Consider the following 23,576-nt stretch of genomic DNA (forward strand, 5'->3'; position numbering starts at 1 on the left):
GCAGGGGGTTGGACTAGATGACCTGCTGAGGTCCCTTCCAACCCTGATATTCTATGATTCTATTCTATGATCCAGCATTATAATCAATGGCAACAAATATTTTGGAAGGAATATTAGACCTTGTGCTTCAGGATGAGACCTATGCTGCGGGATAGATTATTCCTCATCTGATTACTGCAGGGTTCTTCCTCTGAAGCATCTGGTTCTGGCCATTGTTTGGGTCAGGACACTGGACTGAATGGACCATGGGTTTGATCCAATATGGTGATTCCTGTGTTCGTCTTTATCTGACAGTTTTACACTCTTCCTGCATACGTGCTTTCTCTCTTCCCCTCTTACATACATGTGTTCTGTCTCCTCTTCAGGGAAAGTTCTGACTCCCTCTGTACAGTGTAGCAGTGTAGCTGGGGGTAGCACAGGTGATGGCTTGGGCTAGCTGCACACCTTTGTACCCAGGGGGTCTGGGCAGGCATATACTCACGTGGCTAGCCCGAGTGGCTACCTGCACTACCCCCCAGTTACACTGCTATTTTTAGCATGCTAGCTCAAGCATACCCTCAGGGCACGTCTACACTTAAAAAGCTGCACTGGCACAGCTGCACCACTTCAGTGAAGATGCTACAACACCGTCGGGAGAGCTTCTTCCATGGGCATAGTTAATCCACCTCCACAAGAGGCAGTAGCTATGTCGAGAAGAGAAGCTCTCCCATTGGCATAGCGCTGTCTACACAGGGGGGTTAGGTTGGTATAACTGTATCGCTCAGAGGTGTGGATTTTTCATACCCCTGAGCAACGTAGTTCTACTGATGTAAGTTTATAGTGTAGATCCGGCTCTAGTGTCATCTGTCCCTCCACCCTGTGGTGAGACAATAATAATAATAAACTACCTTCCTGAGTGACATAAATTATGCCGGCATAAGCTTCTGCTACTTGTGGAGGTGGGTTTTTTTATGCTGATGGGAGAGCTCTCCCCCATCGGCATAGAGTGTCATCACCACATCTGCATCACTGCAGCGCTGTACGTATAGACATGGCCTAGGCGAGAGAGACAAGCTTTCGAGCCACACAAAGCTCTTCTTCAGGTCTGGAAGAGGTACTCCCAGCATCTCAGCTAAATGTGAGGTGGAACAGACTGTTTAGTCGTTAGCACATATTGTAAGAGACCATTCAAGGTAGAGTGGCCCGTTAACACTTCTGCAGTCATAGGACAAAACGAGAGAGTTAGGGGGTTACAGATTGTTGGAATAAGCCATAAATCCAGTGTTTCTGTTGAGTCCATGATTTCTAATGTCTAGCAGAGTAATGAATTTAAGCTCCCAGGCTAGTCTTTTGAAAGCGTGGTACAGGTTTCCTTTGAGGATGAGGAGAGAGAGGTATGATATAGAGTGATCGCTCCGTGAAAGGTGTTCACCCAGAGGTGATGGGGTGGTGTTGTCTTTTATCATTTTCCTGTGTGAGTTCATTCACGAGCATAGGGATTGTCTGGTTTCATCCACATAGTTGTTATTGGGGCATTTAGTGCACTGGATGAGGTGTTGTGACAGACGTGTAGGATCCGTGGATCTTGAAAGGTGTGCTGTGGGAGGTGTTGATCATTGTAGCAATGGAAATTTGTCTGCAGATTTTGCATGTGTTGTTCTGGAAGGGTCTGATGCCGCTTTGAGTTGGTGTGTCCTGATCTGTAGGGAGCTTGCTTCTGATGATGATCTTGGAGAGGTTTGGAGGCCTGAAGTGGGAGTTAAAGGAAGATTTCTTTTGGATGGCATCCCCATCGAGTATTGGTTGTAGTTGTTTGATGATACCCGGTATGGGTTCCAGTGGGGAGGGGTGACATCCAGGGGTATGCTGTCAGAGGGGGCTTTATTTCTGTATTGAAGCAGGTTCTCGGGGTGTTTGCGTGGTCCATTTCATGATGGGATCTGCTTCTCTGGTGGAGTGTCCTTGTTTGGCGAAGCCTGTTTTAAATGTATTCAGGTATATATATCCCGCACTTTCTCCTCAGCATATTCTGTGGTATCTGAGTGCCTGACTGTAGATAACAGATTTCTTGGTGTGTTTGGAGTGGTTACTGGATCTACGAAGGTAGATATGGTGATCCGTGGGTTTCTTGTATATAGTTGTCTGTAAGGTTCCATTGCTGAAGCTGATTGTGGTGTCCAGGAAGTTGATGCTTGTGTGGGGATGTTCCAGAGAAAGTTGAATGGATGAGTGGTGGTGGTTGTAGTTGTTGTGGAAAATCTATGAGGGAGTTTAAGCTGTCTGTCCAAAAGCTGGAAATATGATCTGTGTATCTCAGGTATCCCATTGGTTTTCTGGTGCTCTTGTCAAGCAATTCTTCTTCAAGGTAGCTAATGAAAAGTTTGGCATATTGGGGAGCCATCCTACTACCCATGCTGTTCCCATGGTTTGAACAAAGTATTTGTTGTTGAATTTAAAATGGTTATGGGTGAGGATGAAATGGATGAGTTTGCTGGTGTGTTTGGGGTGGATATCTGAGGGCTGTCCATTGTCTTGTCGACATTTGAGGCAGGCAGCTTATGCCATCATTGTGAGGCGATGTTGGTGCTTAGGGAAGTGACATCTGTGGTGGTAAGGATGATGTTCTAAGGCAGGTTGTTAATCTTGTGGAGTTTGTGGAGGAAATCATTTGTGTCCTGGAGGAAGCTGATTCTCTGTGTGGTAAGTGGTTTGAGGATGGTTTCTATGAATCCCAATATTTCTTTGTTGGGAATGCTGTGGCCAGATATGATGAGTTTGCCTAGTTCTCTTGTTTGTGTATCTTGGAAAGCATGTAGAAGGCTCCTGAGGTGGTTTCATGGGGGATGAGTTTCTAGAGTTTCTCTTTGAGTTGTTTATGATCAAATCCTTCCCTATCCTTAAGTTCCGGGGTAAATTGTGGTGTGGGGTCGTCTTTGAGTTCTTTATAATAAGTGGTGTCAGAAAGTAGTCAGTTGGCCTTGTTATTGTAGTCATCACGGTTGAGGACTACAATGGCGCCCCCTTTGTCTGCCGGTTTGTTCACTATCTGGTTTCAGGGACTGTATGGCTGACCTCAGCAGTGGAGAGTCTATGGTGGATGTGATGTTTGTTAAGAATTTCACAGTCAGTTTTTTTCATGAAGTTATCATGGTTATGATCAAGAGTTTGGTTTCATCTGCATTGTGGTGTCCAGTCAGATCTCCACCCTCCTAAACATCTGCCCAGCCTAGCAAGAGGGACATGTACTGATGATTATGATAATGTTTAAGTTTTGGTAACAAGTTAATCTCCCTCTTGCTTCTGATGTAGGTACTGATGCTCTATACCTTTGCAAACACACCAGCTCTTGCAAGTGATTCTGAAACTCTACGTTATTCAATTACAGTAGTTCTATTATGATTTTTCTTTCATCCCCTCTTGAATACTTTCCCTCTTCTGCAGTTTACTCAGTGATTAAAAACCTTCAGAAAAATCTATCCAAGTATTTTATATTTGGCATAAACACAATAGAATACATTAGATAAGTCTCCCTTTAGGAGGATCACTTTGATTCAACTGTCTTCATGCATTTTTCATTGTCACTTTCTTGGCAGGACTGACTTTGCAGAGTGTAAAAACTCATTCAGTCACAGCAGTTGCCTTGCAGTAAATTTATATAACATTCTCAACTCTTGTTTTGTTCTAATTTCAGTTAGATCTCACAGTGGATGCTAGTTAAAGCCCAATTGTTGTTTTACTCTACCATGAGTCTGCAGTTGTCATATGTCCATATTGTGACAGTAATCTCTGTTTTACTAAAAAGTAAATTTTTGGCGGTATCTCATCCTAAAATATTTGTCTCTCTCAGCGGGAGGAGACCTCCAAAGCAAATCTGCATTTCCTGGTAATTAGCACAGCACCTGTTTTAAAAAATTAACTTTTTTTCAAAAAAAATTATAGGAGTGAAATATTTATTGATGAATTTACAATTAGTGGATTGAAGCTGTCATAAACAGTCACTATACAATCTAAAATAGGTCTCAAAATATTAAATAAGGCAAAATGAATAAATACAGTAATTATTTACCTGCACTGGAATTTGAAGACACCACTGCCATTAGTAACATATTATTTGAGAGGTTTCAGAGTAGCAGCCGTGTTAGTCTGTATTCGCGAAAAGAAAAGGAGTACTTGTGGCACCTTAGAGACTAACAAATTTATTTGAGCATAAGCTTTCGTTAGCTACAGCTCACTGTGTGGTTAATGAATTACTTATAAGGCTAAGTACACTTTTCAATGTATAAAAAACAGCAGCATTTTACTCAGCCTTTGCTCCCTGTGCCTGTTTTGTATTCTGCGTCATTCTGGGCTAGATCCACAAAGGGACTTACACGTTGCAATGCTCAGTGTTGCAACATCTAATTTTTAGGTGCCTTGCCATCCAGTGGAATCCGCAGCCCTCAGTTAGGCACCTAGGCACTCTATATATTGCATGTGAAGCATTTGGGATTCACACAAACCAACATGCTGAGCAGGGAGCCATCTTAGCTGGCCAGCTGAAAATTCCAAGGAGAGGGGTATGTCCTCAATCCTGGCCTTCAAAGGGACTTATCTTTGCTTAAATTTCCTCCTCTGCATGGTGAGGAGAAGAGATTTAAAATCGGGTCTCCCTTCTCTCAGGTTAGTGCCCTAACCACTGGACTTCAGAATCATTCTCACTCTTTCTGGCCCAGTGCACATTTAATTATTTATACACAGTGGAACAGCTTCAACAAGAGAGACTGAGAGAGCGCCACATCAGGATATCCCATAGTTCAGTGCTTAAGGGAGAAGTGGGAAATCCAAGTTCAAATCCCTTGTCCCTCTCATCCATTTCCCACTCCCACTCCCCCAGCCATTTTGTGTGAGTTTAGGCACGCTCAGAGCATGCCTACCAGATCAGGCCTAGCAGGCAAGATAGGCCAAGGAATGCCTAGTTTGAGGATCCTGCTGTGGCTTACGCATGAGATGGGCACTTGGGTGCCTAGACAGAGGCAGCTACATGCATGCTCACTGGTAGAAACTTAGGTGAGACTTTAATGCTGGAAACACAGACTCCTGAGGATTTTAGGCACCTACAGAGCAGGGGCAGCAGAGTGCGGGCTTTGAGGACCTCCATGACTGTGAAAAGTTGAACTTAAATGTCTGAAGTGGCAGTTAGGTACCTGAGTCCTTTTGTGAATCTATCCCCATCTGCCTAGCTAAAATATGATTTTATATATCTTTACTTCATGAGCTAGATCTCCTTCTGCCTCACACAAGGTCCTAATATTACAGGACTCTAAACGTGAACATGAGAAAGTGAGCATCATCAACTCCAGTGGAAGTCAATGGGAATGGAGTGCTCTTAGGCCGCACTTAAGCAAATTAAGCGTGCTTAAGCGCAAGCGTAACTTTGCACATGTGCAGCTGGGGGGAAAAGTTGCAGACTAGGAGTAAGAGGAGGTTTTTAGGTTCAAATGGGGGAAGAATTTGGTGTAGAGAATCTTGTTACTGAGGCTGAAGCACAATCTAGAAAGAACCCAAACTGACAGCTGGTGACACGAGTACAGGGCTCTGTGCTAGGAGATCTGATTCTAGGATGGAGTCCTAAGAAAAGTAATTTACTAGGGGGTTGGGAAAAGGACAAAGCATACACTATATTTTTAATACATTTTAACTTCCCATCGTCTCGTCTCCTTGGACAATTAACTGGGCTAATTTCTGTTGAGAAGTGAACTTACTATAACACAGTGACTGTTAGCATTATACAAAGTACTTGCTAACACTGAAGTGTTATTGAGATAGTTTAAATACATCCTAGGATCTGAAAAGCTTATACTTTTTTTTTTTTTTTTTTTTTTTTTGCCAAGGTATGAGGCATGTTGTATAACAGTGGGACAGGTTCTGTTTCATTCAATTTGAATTTTATTCTTAATTTTAATTCTTAATCCATCACTTCAGAAACTTTTAAATGTAAGAAAACATTATACCCCAAATCCACAGGAATTTAACTTTTTTTTGTTTAACTTAAATTTTATCATTTTTTCTTCCTAAGCGTGCATGGGAGGTGGTTGACTCCAATGACTCTGTATCTCATCATCAAGAGGAGTTACCACCTCCTCCACTGCCTCCTGGATGGGAAGAAAAAGTGGACAATTTGGGCCGTACTTACTATGTCAACCATAACAACAGGACAACTCAGTGGCACCGACCAAGTTTAATGTAAGTGTCAGAGCAGTTCAATAAATTGGTGGAACATGCAAGATTATCAGTGAGGATGGTGATTCTTTCAAACAAGCATTATTATTATTATTATTATTATTATGAATTCACAATAGATATCCCAGGCAGTAGGCTGAACTAATCTTAAAACAAAAGACCTAAAGACCTAAAAATGTTCATACGTTGTTCTTTACAATAACAGATTAGCTGTATATTTGATGATAATTGTGATAAGCATCTGGGAATATAATCTGGTCTGTGTGTGTGGGTTGTTTGTTTGTTTTTTCATAAACCAACCACTCTAGTTAGATGAGAATTAAAGGCTGAGGTCCTTCACTTGGAGATTAAATTGTACTCATTTAAAAAGTGGTATTCTCTTTTTTAAAAACCTGTGTTGCAGCTAATGAAACACACATCTAGACCATTTTACTATTTTAGACAAATCTGGAATTAATCAATTTTTTTATATGAGGCAATCTCCAAGCACATACAAAATCTTAAACACTTGAATAGGTGTTCATTACTACAGGGACATGGGCACAGGAAAAAAGGAGAGTTTTCTGTATATAATAGTCCCAGTTTGAAGCCAGGGGATTCCTTAAACACATAGGACCTGATAGAGAATGCACTGAAGTCAACGGATGTCTTTCCAGTGACTGCAGTGGATGCTGGATCAAACCCATAGAGACAGGTTCTACAAGGTGTTAAGTGTCTTCTGTATGTTGCTGAATGCCCTCAACTCTTAAATGGCTTTAGTGGATGTTAAGGGTATTCAGAAGGATTGGGCACATGGTAAAGTGCTTATTACAAATATCATACCCTATCCTGCCTTGGGATCACCTAAATCAGGCCCTTGTACCTAAACAGAATTCCACTGGCTGCAGATTGTAGAAATTAGACCACTTATGTTAACAAACTAGAGGGTAATCTAGTTGAGCCCTCCATATACATGTTATCTCTGTAAAATAGAATTAATGAACAAGTTTAACTGAACAGAATTGGTTGTAATTAGTTTTGCTGCTTCAGGATGTTGGTTTACGTCTTGATGTCTGGTCAAGAAGAGGGATTTTTGGTTTTTTTTGTTTGTTTGTTTTAACCTAGCCCTTCTCTCGCAATTCAGTTTTTATAAAGGCAGACTGACTTCCTCTTTCATTGAGCCTCACTGACAGGGGGTCAGATTTATGTAATTTGTTAATTATATTTACACAGTAACCATACAACCTAGATCTCTGCTCACCATTCCTCTTTATAATTTGTATACATATGATATTTCTCATGCAACTCCCATTCACAAGTTAAGGTAGGCTCACATTGAAAGGTAAAATCTGACACGTACTAGAGCTGCAAGACATTTCCAGAAGGAAACAATGCAGCCAGCCTTAGGGGTGTTCTCTGGCCTGCCTGGTTAGATAATTTACAGTGGCTGTGTTGAAACTGAAGTTCAGGCAGTCACCTCAAAAGCCCAGCTTACTCAGTAGGATGACATCTCGCCTGACACACATTTGTAGAGATCCTGAAGTAAGGAAGCGCCCTTGTAGGTCACCAATCCGTAGGAATTTTCAAATTATCTTATATCTGTAATGTTCAGTTTTCCCCTTATTTATAGATGTCAGTTGAAGCTTAGAGACACTGGCTTCAGTGCTGGTGCATTTATTAATAGCTGTTGATTAATTCTGATAGTAAATTATAGATTTTTCTTAATGGTGTTACAACATTTGAAGGCAAGGGGACTTATGGTAAGAAGCTGTCAGTGTTTTTAATGTCCTGTCAGCTCTTCTTGAACCTCACATATGAATATCTGTAAATGATTTGGTAGTTGCATTAAATATTGGGGGAACAGAGAGGTCACAAAAGGTATGAGGAGCTATATGGTTATTGGAAAATGCCCTAAACAAAGAGACATATCTCCTTACGAGGGTTTAAGAGCTCTTCGGTTTTATTCATGTGTGGTCTAGGTGTCAAGATACCCATATTAGCTTTGTGCCATTATAGATAAGTTATTTGTACTTTCATGTGTGTATATAAAAAGCTTGCATATTAGGTACATAGATGTATTGTGGAGAAAGTGTGAACAGCAGTACAGTATTCTAACTACATCATACCCGTATAATAGTTAACACAAATTGACCAATAATGCTATTAGGGACATATTGCAGGTTATTGGGAGGTCTATGCAGACTAGTTAGATTATTTATTTGTTAAGAATGTGCTTATAACAGGAATTATAAAAGAGGAAAGCGAAATCTACAGCATACCTATTGAGTTTAAATGAAGCTAAAACTATTTCACTTTGCTAAGAGATTCTAATATACACCAAGATGTGTAATTTATGTAATCTTCTACTGATGGCAGAGGTCCTTCCATGTTCTTAATTCTATATTTCTTATTATTACAAAATACGGTAGGCCATGCATAATTGAGTAAGGTAAGATCTCTCCTGACGTCAAACACTTAGATTTATTTCCCTGTTTGACATGTAACTGCTCTTCTTCCACATTGGGATAATTATTACAGTAACATCTTGTGAATATTAATTTATATTTATTATCATAATTATGTAAATCTGTGTTGTCTACATTTCTTAAAACCCTACTGTTTATTCTAGGTTTCCTCTTAGTTAGAGATTTGGATACTAATATTTTTGTGCAGACAGTGACTTCTAATTAGAATGTATATATATTAACAATAACAGTTGTAATAATTAACATGATGTTGTGCCTTTTTATTCTGTATGTTTTACATCACTTTTAAAACCAACTGATATAATGGAGTTTGGAATTCCTGAATGATGGGATTGTACTCAGTTGTCTTATCACTGTGGACTTGTCAAACAAACATGATTTCATTTTCTGAGTACAAGTTTGGTTGATAAAGATAATGGGGTAGATGTAATATATTGAGATTTTGTAAGGCATTTGACTTAGTACTGCACAAAAACCTGATAAAAAAAATAGCACAATACAATATCAGTAAAGAATATGTTAAATGGATTAAGAACTGGCTAACTGACAGATCTCAAAAAATAGTTGTCAGTGGGGAATCATCCTCATCAAATGGGGATGTTTCTAATGGTGTTCCATAGGGCTCAGTACTAGACCTGATGCTATCCAATATTTTCATAAATGATCTTGAAGTAAATGTAAAATCACTGCTGATAAAATTTGCGCATGACACACAGGTTGGCAGAGTGGTAAATAATGACAAGGGCAGAGCAGTCATACAGAGCAATTTGGTAAGCTGGGCCTGTTCAAACAAAATGTGTTTTAATACAGCCAGATGCAAAGTCATACATGTAGAAGCAAGGAATGCAGACCGTTCCTACACAGTTGCGTGGGGGCTGGATCCTGGAAAGCAGTGACTCTGAAAAGGATTTAGTGGTCGTAGTGGACAAACAACTGATCAGAAGCTCTCTGTGTAATGCTATGGCAAATAGGGCTAATGTGATCCTGGGATGTATATATAGGGGAATTAAAACCACCTCCCTACTTCTACCTTTGTATACTTCATTGATGAGTTCTGGTGCCCAGTTCTGGTGTTCATGTTTTAAAAAGGACACTGCAGAATGGAGAGAGTACAGAAAAGAGCCATAAAAAGGATTGGAGGGCTGGAGAAAATGCCTGAGAGTGAGAGAGTTAGAGCCCAATTTGTTTAGCTTATCAAAAAGATTGATTGACTGACTGCAGCATATAAGGGCCTGCATGGGGAGAAAATATTGGGTCCTAGAGTGCTTTTTAATCTAGAGGAGAAAGGCAAATAATAAGAATGAAGGGCTGGTAGTGAAAGGAAGACCAATTTAAATTGGAAATTTAGGCACAGATTTTTATAATGGGTGATTAATCAGTGCAACAAACTACCAAGAGAAGTGGTAGATTCTTCATCTCTTGATAGCTTCATATCAAGACTGGAAGCCTTTCTGGAAGCTGTGCTTTATAGTGGTCCCTTCTGGCCTTGAATCTATGAAACAGAAGTAGAAAACCTGGTGGCTCATGTGAGTGCTAGTAGGCTGTGTATCATCTCACTTGCAAGTCATATTTCAAATATAGCCTACTCAGGTAATGAGGAAATGTGGTGATGAGAGTTCTAGGGTCTGGGTTTGTGGCATGTGGCCTGAGAATCACTTGTGCCCCTTGAGGCTGTATATTATATCTGTTGAAAGTGATGGTTATGAGGAAATTTTTTTTCTTAACACGATCGCCTTTGAAGGCTACAATTTCAAGCTTCAAGGGTCATACGTTGTAGGGGCAAGGTTGCAGAAGATTGGCGAGGAGCTAAGTGGTGGACTGAATACGTGACTGGATGTAAGCGGAGGATGCAGGCAGTTTCAATGAACTTTGTCCGACAGACCCTGTCAAAAGATATTGTAGCATAGCTCAGGATATTTTTGCCTGCAAACAAGTTAGTTTATGTAATAAAATAAATCATACATATAAGAATGTAACCAGCTGTGACCCCATATAACCCCGAGATAAGAGCAGAGAATATAGTGCTGCAGAGGACTCCCCACCCCCACCCTCCGGCACAGTCCTGCCTGGTCAGCTGTCCCGAACGGCCAGAGTCCCCTGCAGCCACTCCGCACATCCTAGGGGCTCTCCGCGCAAATTGGAGCGTAAGTTCTTCCTTCAGTAAAGTGTAGTTTACTATTCTTAGGCCTGAATGTCCTCCTTTCGCTGGTATCTGCCCCCGCCCTTGTGGGCACATAAGTGCAATTCCCCATTACTTCCAACATGCTCCATGCATCAGGCCTGAAGGGGAGAGAGGTGTAGGAACTGGCTGTTGTGAGCCTGTGCCTGCTTGGGATTCCCTTGTGCCAGGGGGATCCCCAAAAGGGGAATTATATGTGGCTTTCACTCCCAACCACTTTGCATTTCCCATTGATGATTCCCCATGAGGGAATCTCTAGCAGGAACAGAGCCAAAATATGTTTCCTTTGTCCCCCTCTCCACAGTCCCTGGTGCAGGGAGCATGTTGGGGGTGGGGAGAAATTGCTGGAGCACAATGTGATTAAATTACTTAATTTCTACTTTGTGCAAAGGGGGCAGAGCAAATCAAGAAATCTAACCCAAAGTATTGATTGTGGCTCCCTGAACTTCCTGAAATAACATATTCAGTCCTCTATCTATGTGAAATGAGTTGGTGGTCCAAGGCCAGTTCTTTCTCAAGAGGCTTCCATATCAAAAAATCTCTGAATAATAAATACCATCCTTTGTTGGCAGCCTCATCAGAGAGAACTAGGATTGACTTAAGCATAGAGATGGAAGTAGCATCTTAGCTCTTGTGATGGTTCCTCAGGAAATGATGTCCAGTCGTGGGGTACCTACTGGAGGTAATGGGACAGGTGTGCTTAGAGCTAAAGGCCCATCCCCTCAACCGGTGGGGCAGAACCATTGAACCCAGACTACAAAAGAATTCTTGGATCTACAAATGAACAAAACAGGAACAAGAGTGAGGTCAAAAATTAAAAATCAAGGAACCAGAAAGGGATGCTGAGCAGAGAACCCCAGACAGCACCTCTGATCCTCTAAGGAGTCAGTGGACACCACCCAGGGAATTCTTCCCAGAGACTTGACCAGATAAGAGACTGGAAATAGGCCCTGCAGTTGCAGAGCACACCAGGAGGCTTTGTGGGGCCACCAGTGGGGTGTCCCTGAATAAGGAAGTGCAGGAAAAAGCGCAGCCAAAACCGCTATAAGAGGTTCTGGAGGAGCCAGAAGAGGGGCTGCAGCCTGGCATACTCTATGTAGATGTTCACCAAGGTCTCGCTTTTGCTGCAAAAAGAACAGGTGTCAGGATTCTCTGAACTGTACCTGATGTACGCTCATGGCTCCATAGAGGAGCTGCCTGCTAATATTCCCAGCAGCCCATGGAATCAGAGTGGAGTTCAGACTGGCCCGCCAGTAAGTGGTAGCAGGTCCCACCCCTTGGTGTTGGGACAGGACACAAAGTCAAAGAAGTGGATGGGAGGCACACAGTTCGGAGACGGACTGGCTAGATGGCCTTGAGCCTGCTCAGGTTGTGTGCTGGGGATGCCTGGGGCAGAGGGTGATTAAAAATCCCAGAAGGCCAGGAGTGAGGGGTGGGCAGGGAACACTGACCCGCAGGACCCGCTTGTTATAAACAACGGAAGTGGGTGGTCGAGGCTGTCCTCGTCTCCTGCAGCACCTGGTAGAACCATAGAATATTAGGATTGGAAGAGACCTCAGGAGGTCATGTAGTCCAATCCCCTGCTCAAAGCAGGACCAACGCCAACTAAATCATCCCAGCCAGGGCTTTGTCAGACCTGGTCTTAGAGGTTTTTAAGGATGGAGATTTCCACCACCTCCTTAGGTAACCCATTCCAGTGCTTCACCGCCCTCCTAGTGAAATAGCGTTTCCTAATATCCAACCTAGACCTCCCTCACTGCAACTTGAGACCATTACTTCTTGTTTTGTCGTCTATCACCACTGATAACAGCCTAGCTCCATCCTCTTTGGAACCCCCATTCATAGAATCATAGAATCATAGAATATCAGGGTTGGAAGGGACCCCTGAAGGTCATCTAGTCCAACCCCCTGCTCGAAGCAGGACCAATTCCCAGTTAAATCATCCCAGCCAGGGCTTTGTCAAGCCTGACCTTAAAAACCTCTAAGGAAGGAGATTCTACCACCTCCCTAGGTAACGCATTCCAGTGTTTCACCACCCTCTTAGTGAAAAAGTTTTTCCTAATATCCAATCTAAACCTCCCCCACTGCAACTTGAGACCATTACTCCTCGTTCTGTCATCTGCTACCATTGAGAACAGTCTAGAGCCATCCTCTTTGGAACCCCCTTTCAGGTAGTTGAAAGCAGCTATCAAATCCCCCCTCATTCTTCTCTTCTGCAGGCTAAACAATCCCAGCTCCCTCAACCTCTCCTCATAAGTCATGTGTTCTAGACCCCTAATCATTTTTGTTGCCCTTCGCTGGACTCTCTCCAATTTATCCACATCCTTCTTGTAGTGTGGGGCCCAAAACTGGACACAGTACTCCAGATGAGGCCTCACCAATGTCGAATAGAGGGGAACGATCACGTCCCTCGATCTGATCGCTATGCCCCTACTTATACATCCCAAAATGCCATTGGCCTTCTTGGCAACAAGGGCACACTGCTGACTCATATCCAGCTTCTCGTCCACTGTCACCCCTAGGTCCTTTTCCGCAGAACTGCTGCCTAGCCATTCGGTCCCTAGTCTGTAGCGGTGCATTGGATTCTTCCATCCTAAGTGCAGGACCCTGCACTTATCCTTATTGAACCTCATCAGATTTCTTTTGGCCCAATCCTCCAATTTGTCTAGGTCCTTCTGTATCCTATTCCTCCCCTCCAGCGTATCTACCACTCCTCCCAGTTTAGTATCATCCGCAAATTTGCTGAGAGTGCAATCCACACCATCCTCCAGATCATTTATGAAGATATTGAACAAAACCGGCCCCAGGACCGACCCTTGGGGCACTCCACTTGACACCGGCTGCCAACTAGACATGGAGCCATTGATCACTACCCGTTGATCACTACCCATTCAGGTACTTGAAGGCTGCTATCAAATCCCCCCTCACTCTTCTCTTCTGCCTCTCTTTGTAAGTCATGTGCCCCAGCCCCCTAATAATTTTTGTTGCCCTCCGCTGGACTCTCTCCAGTTTGTCCACATCCCTTCCGTACTGGGGGAACCAAAACTGGATGCAATACTCCAGGTGTGGCCTCACCATTGCCGAATAGAGGAGAATAATCACATCCCTCGATCTGCTGGCAATGCTCCTACTAATACAGCCCAAATGCTGTTGGCCTTCTTGGCAACAAGGGCACACTGCTGACTCATATCCAGCTTCTCGTCCACTGTAATCCCCAGGTCCTTTCTGCAGAATGCTGCTTAGCCAGTCAGTCCCCAGCCTGTAGCGGTGCATGGGATTCTTCCTTCCTAAGTGCAGGACTCTGCACTTGTCCTTGTTGAACCTCATCAGATTTCTTTTGGCCCAATCCTCCAATTTGTCTAGGTCACTGTGGACCTTATCTCTACCCTCCAGGGTATCTACCTCTCCCCCCAGCATAGTGTCATCTGAGAACTTGCTGAGGGTGCAATTAATCCCATCATCCAGATCATTAACAAAGATGTTGAACAAAAGTGATGTGGCACTCCGCTTGATACCAGCTGCCAACCAGATATCGAGCCGTTGATCACTACCCATTGAGCCCAAAAATCTAGCCAGCTTTCTATCCACCTTATAGTCCATTTATCCAATCCATACTTTTTTAACTTGCTGGGAAGAATACTGTTGGAGACCATATCAAAAGCTTTGCTAAAGTCAAGATATATCACATCCACTGCTTTCCCCGTATCTAGAGAGCCAGTTATCTCGTCATAGAAGGCAATCAGGTTGGTCAGGCGTGACTTGCCCTTGGTGAATCTATGTTGACTGTTCCTGATCACCTTCCTCTCCCCCAAGTGCTTAAAATGGATTCAAAATGATGGGTAATATACAGGGTGAGCAGCCCCATGCACTGGCCGAGCGCCACAGGGTCCCTGCAATCATTGCAGTCCCTGCAATCATAGTCCAGGAGGTCTCTGATTCTGATGGCCCTGTAGATCTGGTTGCTGAAACCAGCTTCCAGATGCTGGGGAGGTCGTGGTAATAAGATAAACAGCTTATGTTATACCAATAAATTAAAAACCAGCAGGATCTTATTAAAGGGGAAAAGGCAAAATACATTTATTGTGAATACAGAATCATAGTAAGCAGTTAGTTATAGCTATAACATTCCATTCAATCTCATATTTATTCACACATTCATTCATGCACACACACACAGGTTCTCCAAGGTTGTTATCATAGTTTCCAGCCTTAGAGTTGCTCATGCCAAGCCACTGGCCAGGTGGCCTGGACGTGAGGAGGGAGCAGGGCCTCGTCAGATGCACATCTGATGCTCCTGGAAGTTGGTTTGCAGAATCAGACCCCAAAGTTCTCACTTTCTAGAGTCCAGTTTTATAGGAATTTCTTCCTATGCCAGTCTATGGGAATTGCTTCATCATGCTGTTGCTGAATCAATCAGCAGATAGCACATTCCTGACGGCTCCATGCTGCTAGATGTTATCTTGTTCTTTGGTTCTCCCATTCTTGAGGCTGTTGGGTGGATTCCAGTCTGCCCTCCGGGGGTCCTGTGGTTATTTCCACTTGACGCCTTCTTCAGCCGATGGACACTGGATTCTTAGGCTGGCACTTCCCTGATCATTCAGTTATCCACACCAAGCATCCATCCACATACATCCTCTATCTCTATTTTAATCACAATTGTTAATACAACAAAAGGGGGAGGAGTCTCTGGGTGCTGTTTCTGTTGTTAGAGTATTGCTTTGAGTCTCTCTCTGTGTGAATTGCTTTGAGAACAGACTCTGTCTTAGAATGTACTAACACAATTAGCAGCTTGCAAGTTTCACACATAGAGGGAGAGAACAGTACCAAAAACCAAGAGACCTCTTAATTAGTAATACCCTGGAATTTTAACTAGGGGAATCAAACTCATTTGTGATTTTAATTCAGAACTACTTTAATATGATCCAACACTCATGGGTGGAGATAAAAGAGCTACCAGTTGTATTGGAGCCCTGAGAGGTGGCGGAGGAAGGTGTGCACTAGCATGTTCTATGCCAGACGACCTGCACCATAAAAGAATCTCTGCAGGGCTGAAGGCAGATGGCATGTACCTGGCTGCAGGTATAGACCAGGCCCTGTCCACCTCTCCAGGAGGAAGCTCAGGACACCTGCAGAGACCTAGTACTGTGCCAGCCAGAAGAACTCTAGGATTGTCTTTTGGAGGCTGGCCAGAGTCCCTAGGGGTGGGTGCTTGGTGTTGAACTGGTGCCAGAGCATGGGCAGGACTAGTTGGTTGATCACGAGCACGCACAATGGTGGGGTAGTGTATTGAAGTGTGGGCTGCTCTACCTGTTTTATATATAAAGGATTTCAGTATCTAATGTTGTCAGAGTAGCTGCAATGAGTACTAAAATCTGTTCTGTTTTTTTTAACTTAAACAGAAATCTTGTGATTGACTTCAGATTTTATTTGCTTTGGGCTAAGGGTTGATCTTTTTCATTACTTGTAGATGGACAGAACATCTTGAATTACAATGCATTAATTTAGCATTAATAGTTTTCCTGTTCTCCCCTCTATCCTTGCTCGTTTCCACAATGTCCAGTGATGTTGCATCTGATTCGGACAACAACATCAGACAGATAAACCAAGAGGCAGCCCATAGACGGTTTCGTTCTCGGAGACACATTAGTGAGGATTTGGAGCCTGAGCCTTCGGAGAGTGGAGAGGCATCTGAAGTATGTACAGGTCTTGAAATCATTTCCTCAACAATAAGAAATTGTTCTATAGTGTTACAAGAGTCCCTATAACGAAGTTAAATCCCTCCAAACAGATTCCTTTTAATTATAAGTTAGTTAATACACAATTTTTGAGATAGCTGCCTGAGCCAAATTCTGGTGATAATTAGGTGGAATGAAACTGAATGAGGTGCTTTTTCCAAAGCCGTGCAAATTCACATGTCTAACTTGCCATAATCTTTTTTCTTTTGTCAGCCCTGGGAAACCATTTCAGAGGAAGCGAGTATAAGTGGAGATTCCTTAAGCCTGTCATTGCCACCACCCCCAGCTTCTCCAGTCTCTCGGACCAGTCCTCAGGAGCTGTCTGACGAACTGAACAGAAGACTTCAGGTCACTCCTGATTTCAATGGGGAACAATTTGGTTCTTTGATTGTAAGCATTGTGCTCACCATATATATTACTGAACTAACCTTAGTTACTGTTAAGTCTGATATGGTCTGAATCATCCATCTGTTAGGTAGTAGTTGGAAGGTATTATGAATCAAGTATTATTTTACACTTGAGAGTTGGGATTCTCGTTTTAATAACTTCAATCTTGTCCCATAAATTGATATTTGAGGTTGAACAAGAGCAAGAATTATTATTAAATATGCATGTATCTTCTAAACAGTGAAAGATCGTGGATAAAATCCTGCTTCCACTGAAGTTAATGGAAGTTTTGCCATTGACTTCATTGGAGCCAGAATATTTCCAGTGTCTTTAAAAAAAATCTGGCTTATAGTATGGGGTTTTTGTAAATATCATGTTTTGATTATTAAAACAGAATATTTAAAAAATCCTATTTACTTTTTACTGTTCGCTTTTTCCAGTTCAGTTAGAAATAGACTTGTCAGTTTTGGTGTCTGGTTGTCAAGTACTGGCAAAATATCACAATATTGAGATGAATTGCACACCACTGTGGAATGTTTATTTGGATTTCAGAGTGTGGTGGTTTTGAGTGGGTGTGTGTATTAAAATTTTAAAAGCAAACATAGAAACTCATCTCTTGATCTTAGGTTTTAGCAGATGCTAAATTTCAACTGAAGTGTCTCTTTGAATTTGGTTGTACAGCTGGATATGGTCAGAATGTCACCACTCAACGTAGTACTAAAAATAATAAACAATACTAATGTTACTTGAACAGATTTACCAAGTCACTCACATGAAGGAAGACTTCTTCTATTTTCATTGAATTTTAAGTCATTTTTTATTAAAATATTACACTTTTACACTTTAAATTTTACACTTTATTACAGGACAAAGCCCTGGCTGGGATGATTTAGTTGGTGTTTGTTCTGCTGTGAGCAGGGGGTTGGACTAGATGAGGTCTCTTCCAACTCTAATTTTCTATGGTTCTATGACTTATTATGGATTTTGTAATTTGTTTCACTGAGATGAACATTTTTTGAAATCCTACTAGTGGAAATGATCTTCGCTTTATAGCACTGTTACAGTGATGGACATTTTACAAACAAAAGATATTGCTTCCGTGTATGTTTGTAATATATTTTAAAACAAGGGCTATTCTCTGAAATTGGAACTTGGCAAAGACCTCACTATTTGAACTGAATCAAATATTAAAAGGCTTAAACAAGATGCAGTTGGAGCTATTTAGCTGTGGTAAAATAGGAAATTTCAGGGTTTTGTTAGATTTGTATACATTTACCCTCCTTAGTAAGATGAAAAGTTACAATCTGTATTTGAAATATCTTATAATTAAGGCAAATGGATGATATCATGGAGGACGAGTAATATGATTGCAAGTGTGGGAATGTTTCGTGTCTGATAAAATAAACAATGGTAAATACTGAATCCAACATAGGAAACTGAATATATTGTTGTCTCATAGGACATCTTATTGCAGTTCAGGAGATAAGAAGCCTAAATTGAGATATGTTCTGGTTAAGTATTACTTTACAAAATTAAGTAGATGTAAATTCTACTCAGAGCCTATTTGAATAGATCTGATGATTTGAATGTCAGCTGCTGGCTAGTTTAGCAGACTCTGTAGCCCCAATCCTGCAACCAGAACTTACATGGTAGAGCCTGGTGCCTTTGTGGATACCCACTAATTTCATAGCGATGCTGGGGACAGGAGACTAGCCACATGTAACCAATAGCTTTGGCTGAAAAAATTGTCTAAAATAAGATACATCAATAATAATTTTTGTCCCACACATAGTGTATGTGGCAGCAAAATGAGATTTTCTTTTTTAAAAACTGATTTTCACTTTGTGTGTACTCTTAATACAATTTTTGATCTAACAAGTTTGAATCTTTTGGGGAAAGACTGAAGGTTCTGAGACTCACCTTATTAACTTACTTTATGTTAGGTTTCAGAGTAGCAGCCGTGTTAGTCTGTATTCGCAAAAAGAACAGGAGTACTTGTGGCACCTTAGAGACTAACAAATTTATTAGAGCATAAGCCTTCCTGGGCTACAGCCCACTTCATCGGATGCGTAGAGTGGAACATATAGTAAGAGCACGCACGCACGCACGCACGCACGCACGCACGCACGCACGCACGCACGCACACACACACACACACACACACACACACACACACACACACACACACACGGTGGAAGTTGCCATACAAACTGTGAGAGGCTAATTAATTAAGATGAGCTATTATCAGCAGGAGAAAAAAACTTTTTCTTTGATAATTAAGATGGCCCATTCTGTCTAAATTTGTTAGTCTCTAAGGTGCCACAAGTACTCCTGTTCTTTTTACTTTATGTTGTTGTTTATTTGTATTCCCGAAGCACCTGGGAGTGTCAGTCTGAATCATTCTTTAAACAGGCCAGATAGTTTGTATATCTGTAGTTCACAGTTATCCCATTATTCATATATTGTTTGCCAGTTGTCCTCTGCATAGAATGTCTGAGATATGAATTGTGCAAATAAACAGTCTAAAAATACCCAAGATCTATTTCTACGCACAGAACCTGCAATCTCATTCAGACGATATAGAAAAGCAGTGCAATAAGGTATCCAAAAAGAAGCTGACACACAAACAGTGCTTGTCAGCTAAATTAATAGGCTTCTAACTTGCAACAATTCAATTAAGAAGGAGCATTGCTGATGCTAGAAGGAGAGAATATGGTTCAAAGTGAGAGGCTGTTTTGAAGCTGATTGATTTTCTTTCCATCTTATGGAATTCTCATGAGTAATAGAAAAATCAGTGACACTAGGCCTAATGCCTTGAATCTAAAGTCCAGATGCTAGTATGTGAAGCTAGTACACTATATGAAGATATTATAAAGTGAATGTGTTTTTTAACATGTTTCAGAATAGCAGCCATGTTAGTCTGTATCCGCAAAAAGAAAAGGAGGACTTGTGGCACCTTAGAGACTAACAACTTATTTGAGCATAAGCTTTCGTGAGCTACAGCTCACTTCATCGGATGCATGCAGTGGACATGGAGGCAGTGTTATCCTGAGAACCTGCCTTGTTAGCAGGTGTTGAGCCTGACAGGTGTTGCTGAGCCCTGGTCCATTGTTGCAGGTGAACCTTTAACCCTACCCTAGGTATAAAGGAGATTGGAGTGGCTGTCTGCACAGAGAGAGGGGATCTGGGAAGAACAGTCTTTGAGAAGGAACCTTAGTTGCTGCCAAATCTTAGAAGGCTTAGGGTCGTAATTTGTGTTCATTTTGAGTCAGTTTGTTTATAAAGCCAATTTCTATGGAAGTAGCCTGTGCTTTGAAGTAGAAAGGAAAAGCCACCTGTTCAGGCTTACATTTCAGTGTGAAAAATTGAGTGGGACCAGCACTGGTATTTTTAAAGATCTAGCAGGGTGATTATTTGGGGCTCATCAATAAACTAGTCCCTTCCCCCCTCACACTAGTTCTAAAATGAGACCCCTTTTAAATAAAAAGGGGATGGGGATGTGCAGCCTTTGGACCCTCACTCTCACTGCTGCACTGTAGTGATGTGTTGAGGTCCATGCATGCAAAGGGTAATTCTCTAAGTAAGCTGTGTCTAGAACTGTTAGGTCTCCATATGGTGCAGTTTTTTGTAATCCTGACCTCTGTCTTTGTGACTGGGGCCAGGAAATGCAATTCAGTCATTTACCAGTATTACTTTGTGTCACGCTTAGTGTTGATAATTCTCTCAGTTCTATCATGAGTAAGACCCTACTTCAGTTGCGGGATGGTTATCAAATAATTTTGTCTGAGTTGTGGGCAAGACACGGAAAATCATGGGAAAGTAATAATGGACCTTTTATTGATCGTGGTTATTTGGAAAAGCCAGAGAAGTCCTATTTGATTAAGAAAAATTTGCTGTAACAATATAAACACTCAAATATTATGTTATGCCTGCTAATTTTTTCGATATCAAACATTTTGCTGCAACTATATTACAATCATTAATGTGCGGGGCTGACAGCCCAAGCCCTAGCTGCCATCAGCTCTGATAAATGGAGTTCTACTGTACTAATAGGGAAACGAGTGTGTGTTGCAAACTCAATATGTATGCAAAATTGTGTGTGAAAATAGGGTCCAAAGTAAGCTAATTAAAATCAAAATTGCGGCGGAAGTCTAATGTTGCAGGAGCTGCAATTTCCTCAATATTGCAAATTACGTAGGACCTTAATCATGTCTTATGATATTGGGTATTTTTCTCAAAGCCTTAGTTCCCTTTGCAGTAATGAGAAGCAGTGTCTAGCATAACGTGAAGAGACATTTAATTGCTATGATTGTCAAAATAGGTTTTTTTAAGAAGTCCATAATCTTCGTATTCACCTGGAAAGCTGGGTAATCCATCTGAGTCTCTGTCTAGTCAACTCAGATTTTATCCTCAAAAAATATAGGTAAGAGACAGTTTTCCCGCAGCATAAGAGCTGGACATGCTACATATTGCATTCTTGAGGCTTCCTTTCGTTTGTGGTTCAGAAATCATGTGGGATGGAGGACTTCTAAGATCACAGATGCTCCCTTATCCTTTGACCGCCATTAAGAACCTTAGTCTGCAGTGAGTTCATACTCTGTTCCCCATCAGTCTTTTACTCACTATGATAGCGCCGTTTGGTGCTAGGCTGTTTTTTTGACAGGGGATACAAATGTCTTAATAAAGGAACCAGTTCTTTAAGGCAGGAAAAAGCTTGCACTGCAATGTAAAGCTCAAGTGGTAGGTACCTGTCTGCAGATAAGAGTGTCTGTTTCCACCAAATCCAGTAGGAGCTGATAAAAAACACAGGAAAACCTGATTTTTAAAAAAGAGGGACAGCAGCACACACAGACAACTAAAGCACATGCCTAATAGTTATTAAATGTCTCTTTATTATACCACCTGTAATGTTTATTATGACTACAGATACTGTCGTGATAGGTACAATATAAATACCGATACAGAATGACAGAAGACTAAGAGTAATATCTGTTCTAATCCTAATGAATTGGTCAACTTCTGTGTTAAATTACTGAGTTGATATCAGTTACATATTACTATTAACTGCACTTTCATCACAGACTTATGTCTGCACAGCAGTGGAAGATGTGACTTGCAGCCCGGGTAGACATGCCCACTCTTGCTTTTATCTAGCTACTATGCTAAAAATAGCAGTAAAAAGGCATTGGCACAGGCTTCAATATGGGTTGAACAAGCTCACCCAGGACCCTGGGTATGTACTCTCTGCTATTTCTAGCGTGCTAGCTGGATTAAAGCTAGCACAGGTATGTCTATTTAGGTGGCAAATCATGATTTCCACTGCAGCGTGGACACAGTTGCAGTCTGTATACAATGAATTCACATTTTACACCTGCAGGTGTTCTTACTATTTCTATCTTTTTAAGGTAGGAATTGATTCTTGGGAGTACGTTTGATAATGCTTTCATCCTACCAACCCATGACCAGGGCACTGGGTTCCAACAAAGATCCACCATAGCCACTATTCCAACATGTGTTCTGGAATAGAGCTTTCAGCCCTCAGTGCACAGGGTAATGTGGGCATTGGATCCACTTAATCACTCCTGTGTGGGAGCAGCACCCTTCCCTGCCCCTATGTGGGTGACAAATGCAGCATTTATTTGGCGCAGGGAATCTTGTATAGACTCTTCATGTGAAGTGAGTTCCATCCTATAGGTTAGTGAGGGGCTGCATTGAGATCCCCAGAGAGTCAAGCAAAGGTTTCGTATTTTTCTTTATACTGCCCAGTCCCATCCCATATTCCCTGAGCTCTGTCCTCCGAAGCTACATAGAAACAGACTGTCAAAAGCACCATGGGACTTTCACTCAGCCATTTCATTTGGGGTCAGCCTTCCCACCTTGCTGCCAGTTACAGGACTGTTTAATCTGCTGTGTATTTTCCAGGAGAAGTTGCCAAGTAGCCAGCCCTCCTCCCTTGAAGTCTGTTCGTAAGACATCCATAACTGGACTGTTAAATAACAGGACGAGATGTGTGGCTCGCTTCTTTCTGTTTCCAGTTAGTTCAAAACAAGCCCAGGGTGAAATGCTGAGAATTTAAGAGAATGGTTTTTGATTGTGACACAAGGTTATGTAGAAATATAAAGGAGATGGAGATTGCAGGGAAAGCATGGTTTATTTTGGACTCAGAGAGTAATATTGAAAAATAGAAATGAATTTGATAAAATGAAAATCCATATGTGTTTAATGCATTACAATTTAGGAAGTTTTTCCTTTCTTTCAGCAGAGAGATCCTTCTTCAAGATTGAGATCTTGCAGTGTAACAGATGCAGTTGCTGAACAATCTCACTTATCACTGGTAAATCAAAGCTAATTTTTATTTCTTCTATACTTTGTTTTAAATATTCTTTGATTCTGAGTGGAACCTTTTCCTGATGCAGTGGCTTCAGAATATTTATACAGAGGTGGTAGGAATATGACTGTACGAATCTGTAACTGATTCCAAATTAAGATCATGTTGCGTAGGTCAACATAGTAACGCGGTTTTACTGGTTTTACAAAAGATTAAGTCAAGACGATTAAAGACAGTGGATGAAATCGTGGCCCCACTGAAGTTGATCAAAGTTTTACCATTGA

The 23,576-nt window shown here is 41.6% G+C and overlaps 1 protein-coding gene across 11 annotated transcripts in view; it reads left to right on the forward strand.

The window, feature by feature from the left end:
• NEDD4L (NEDD4 like E3 ubiquitin protein ligase) overlaps positions 1 to 23,576 on the forward strand; it is a 363,163-nt gene that overhangs the window by 265,280 nt on the left and 74,307 nt on the right. For 8 of the 11 annotated variants that reach the window (XM_077816704.1, XM_077816707.1, XM_077816708.1 and 5 more), the window contains 4 exons: positions 6,035 to 6,201; positions 16,403 to 16,535; positions 16,791 to 16,967; positions 23,224 to 23,298. In XM_077816704.1, coding sequence (XP_077672830.1) covers positions 6,035 to 6,201; positions 16,403 to 16,535; positions 16,791 to 16,967; positions 23,224 to 23,298 — 552 coding nt within the window. The remainder of the gene's footprint in view (positions 1 to 6,034; positions 6,202 to 16,402; positions 16,536 to 16,790; positions 16,968 to 23,223; positions 23,299 to 23,576) is intronic. The other 3 variants (XM_077816706.1, XM_077816709.1, XM_077816705.1) reach the window with 2 other exon arrangements.

Source organism: Eretmochelys imbricata, chromosome 5, assembly GCF_965152235.1.
Source record: "Eretmochelys imbricata isolate rEreImb1 chromosome 5, rEreImb1.hap1, whole genome shotgun sequence".
Taxonomy (NCBI): Eukaryota; Metazoa; Chordata; order Testudines; family Cheloniidae; genus Eretmochelys; species Eretmochelys imbricata.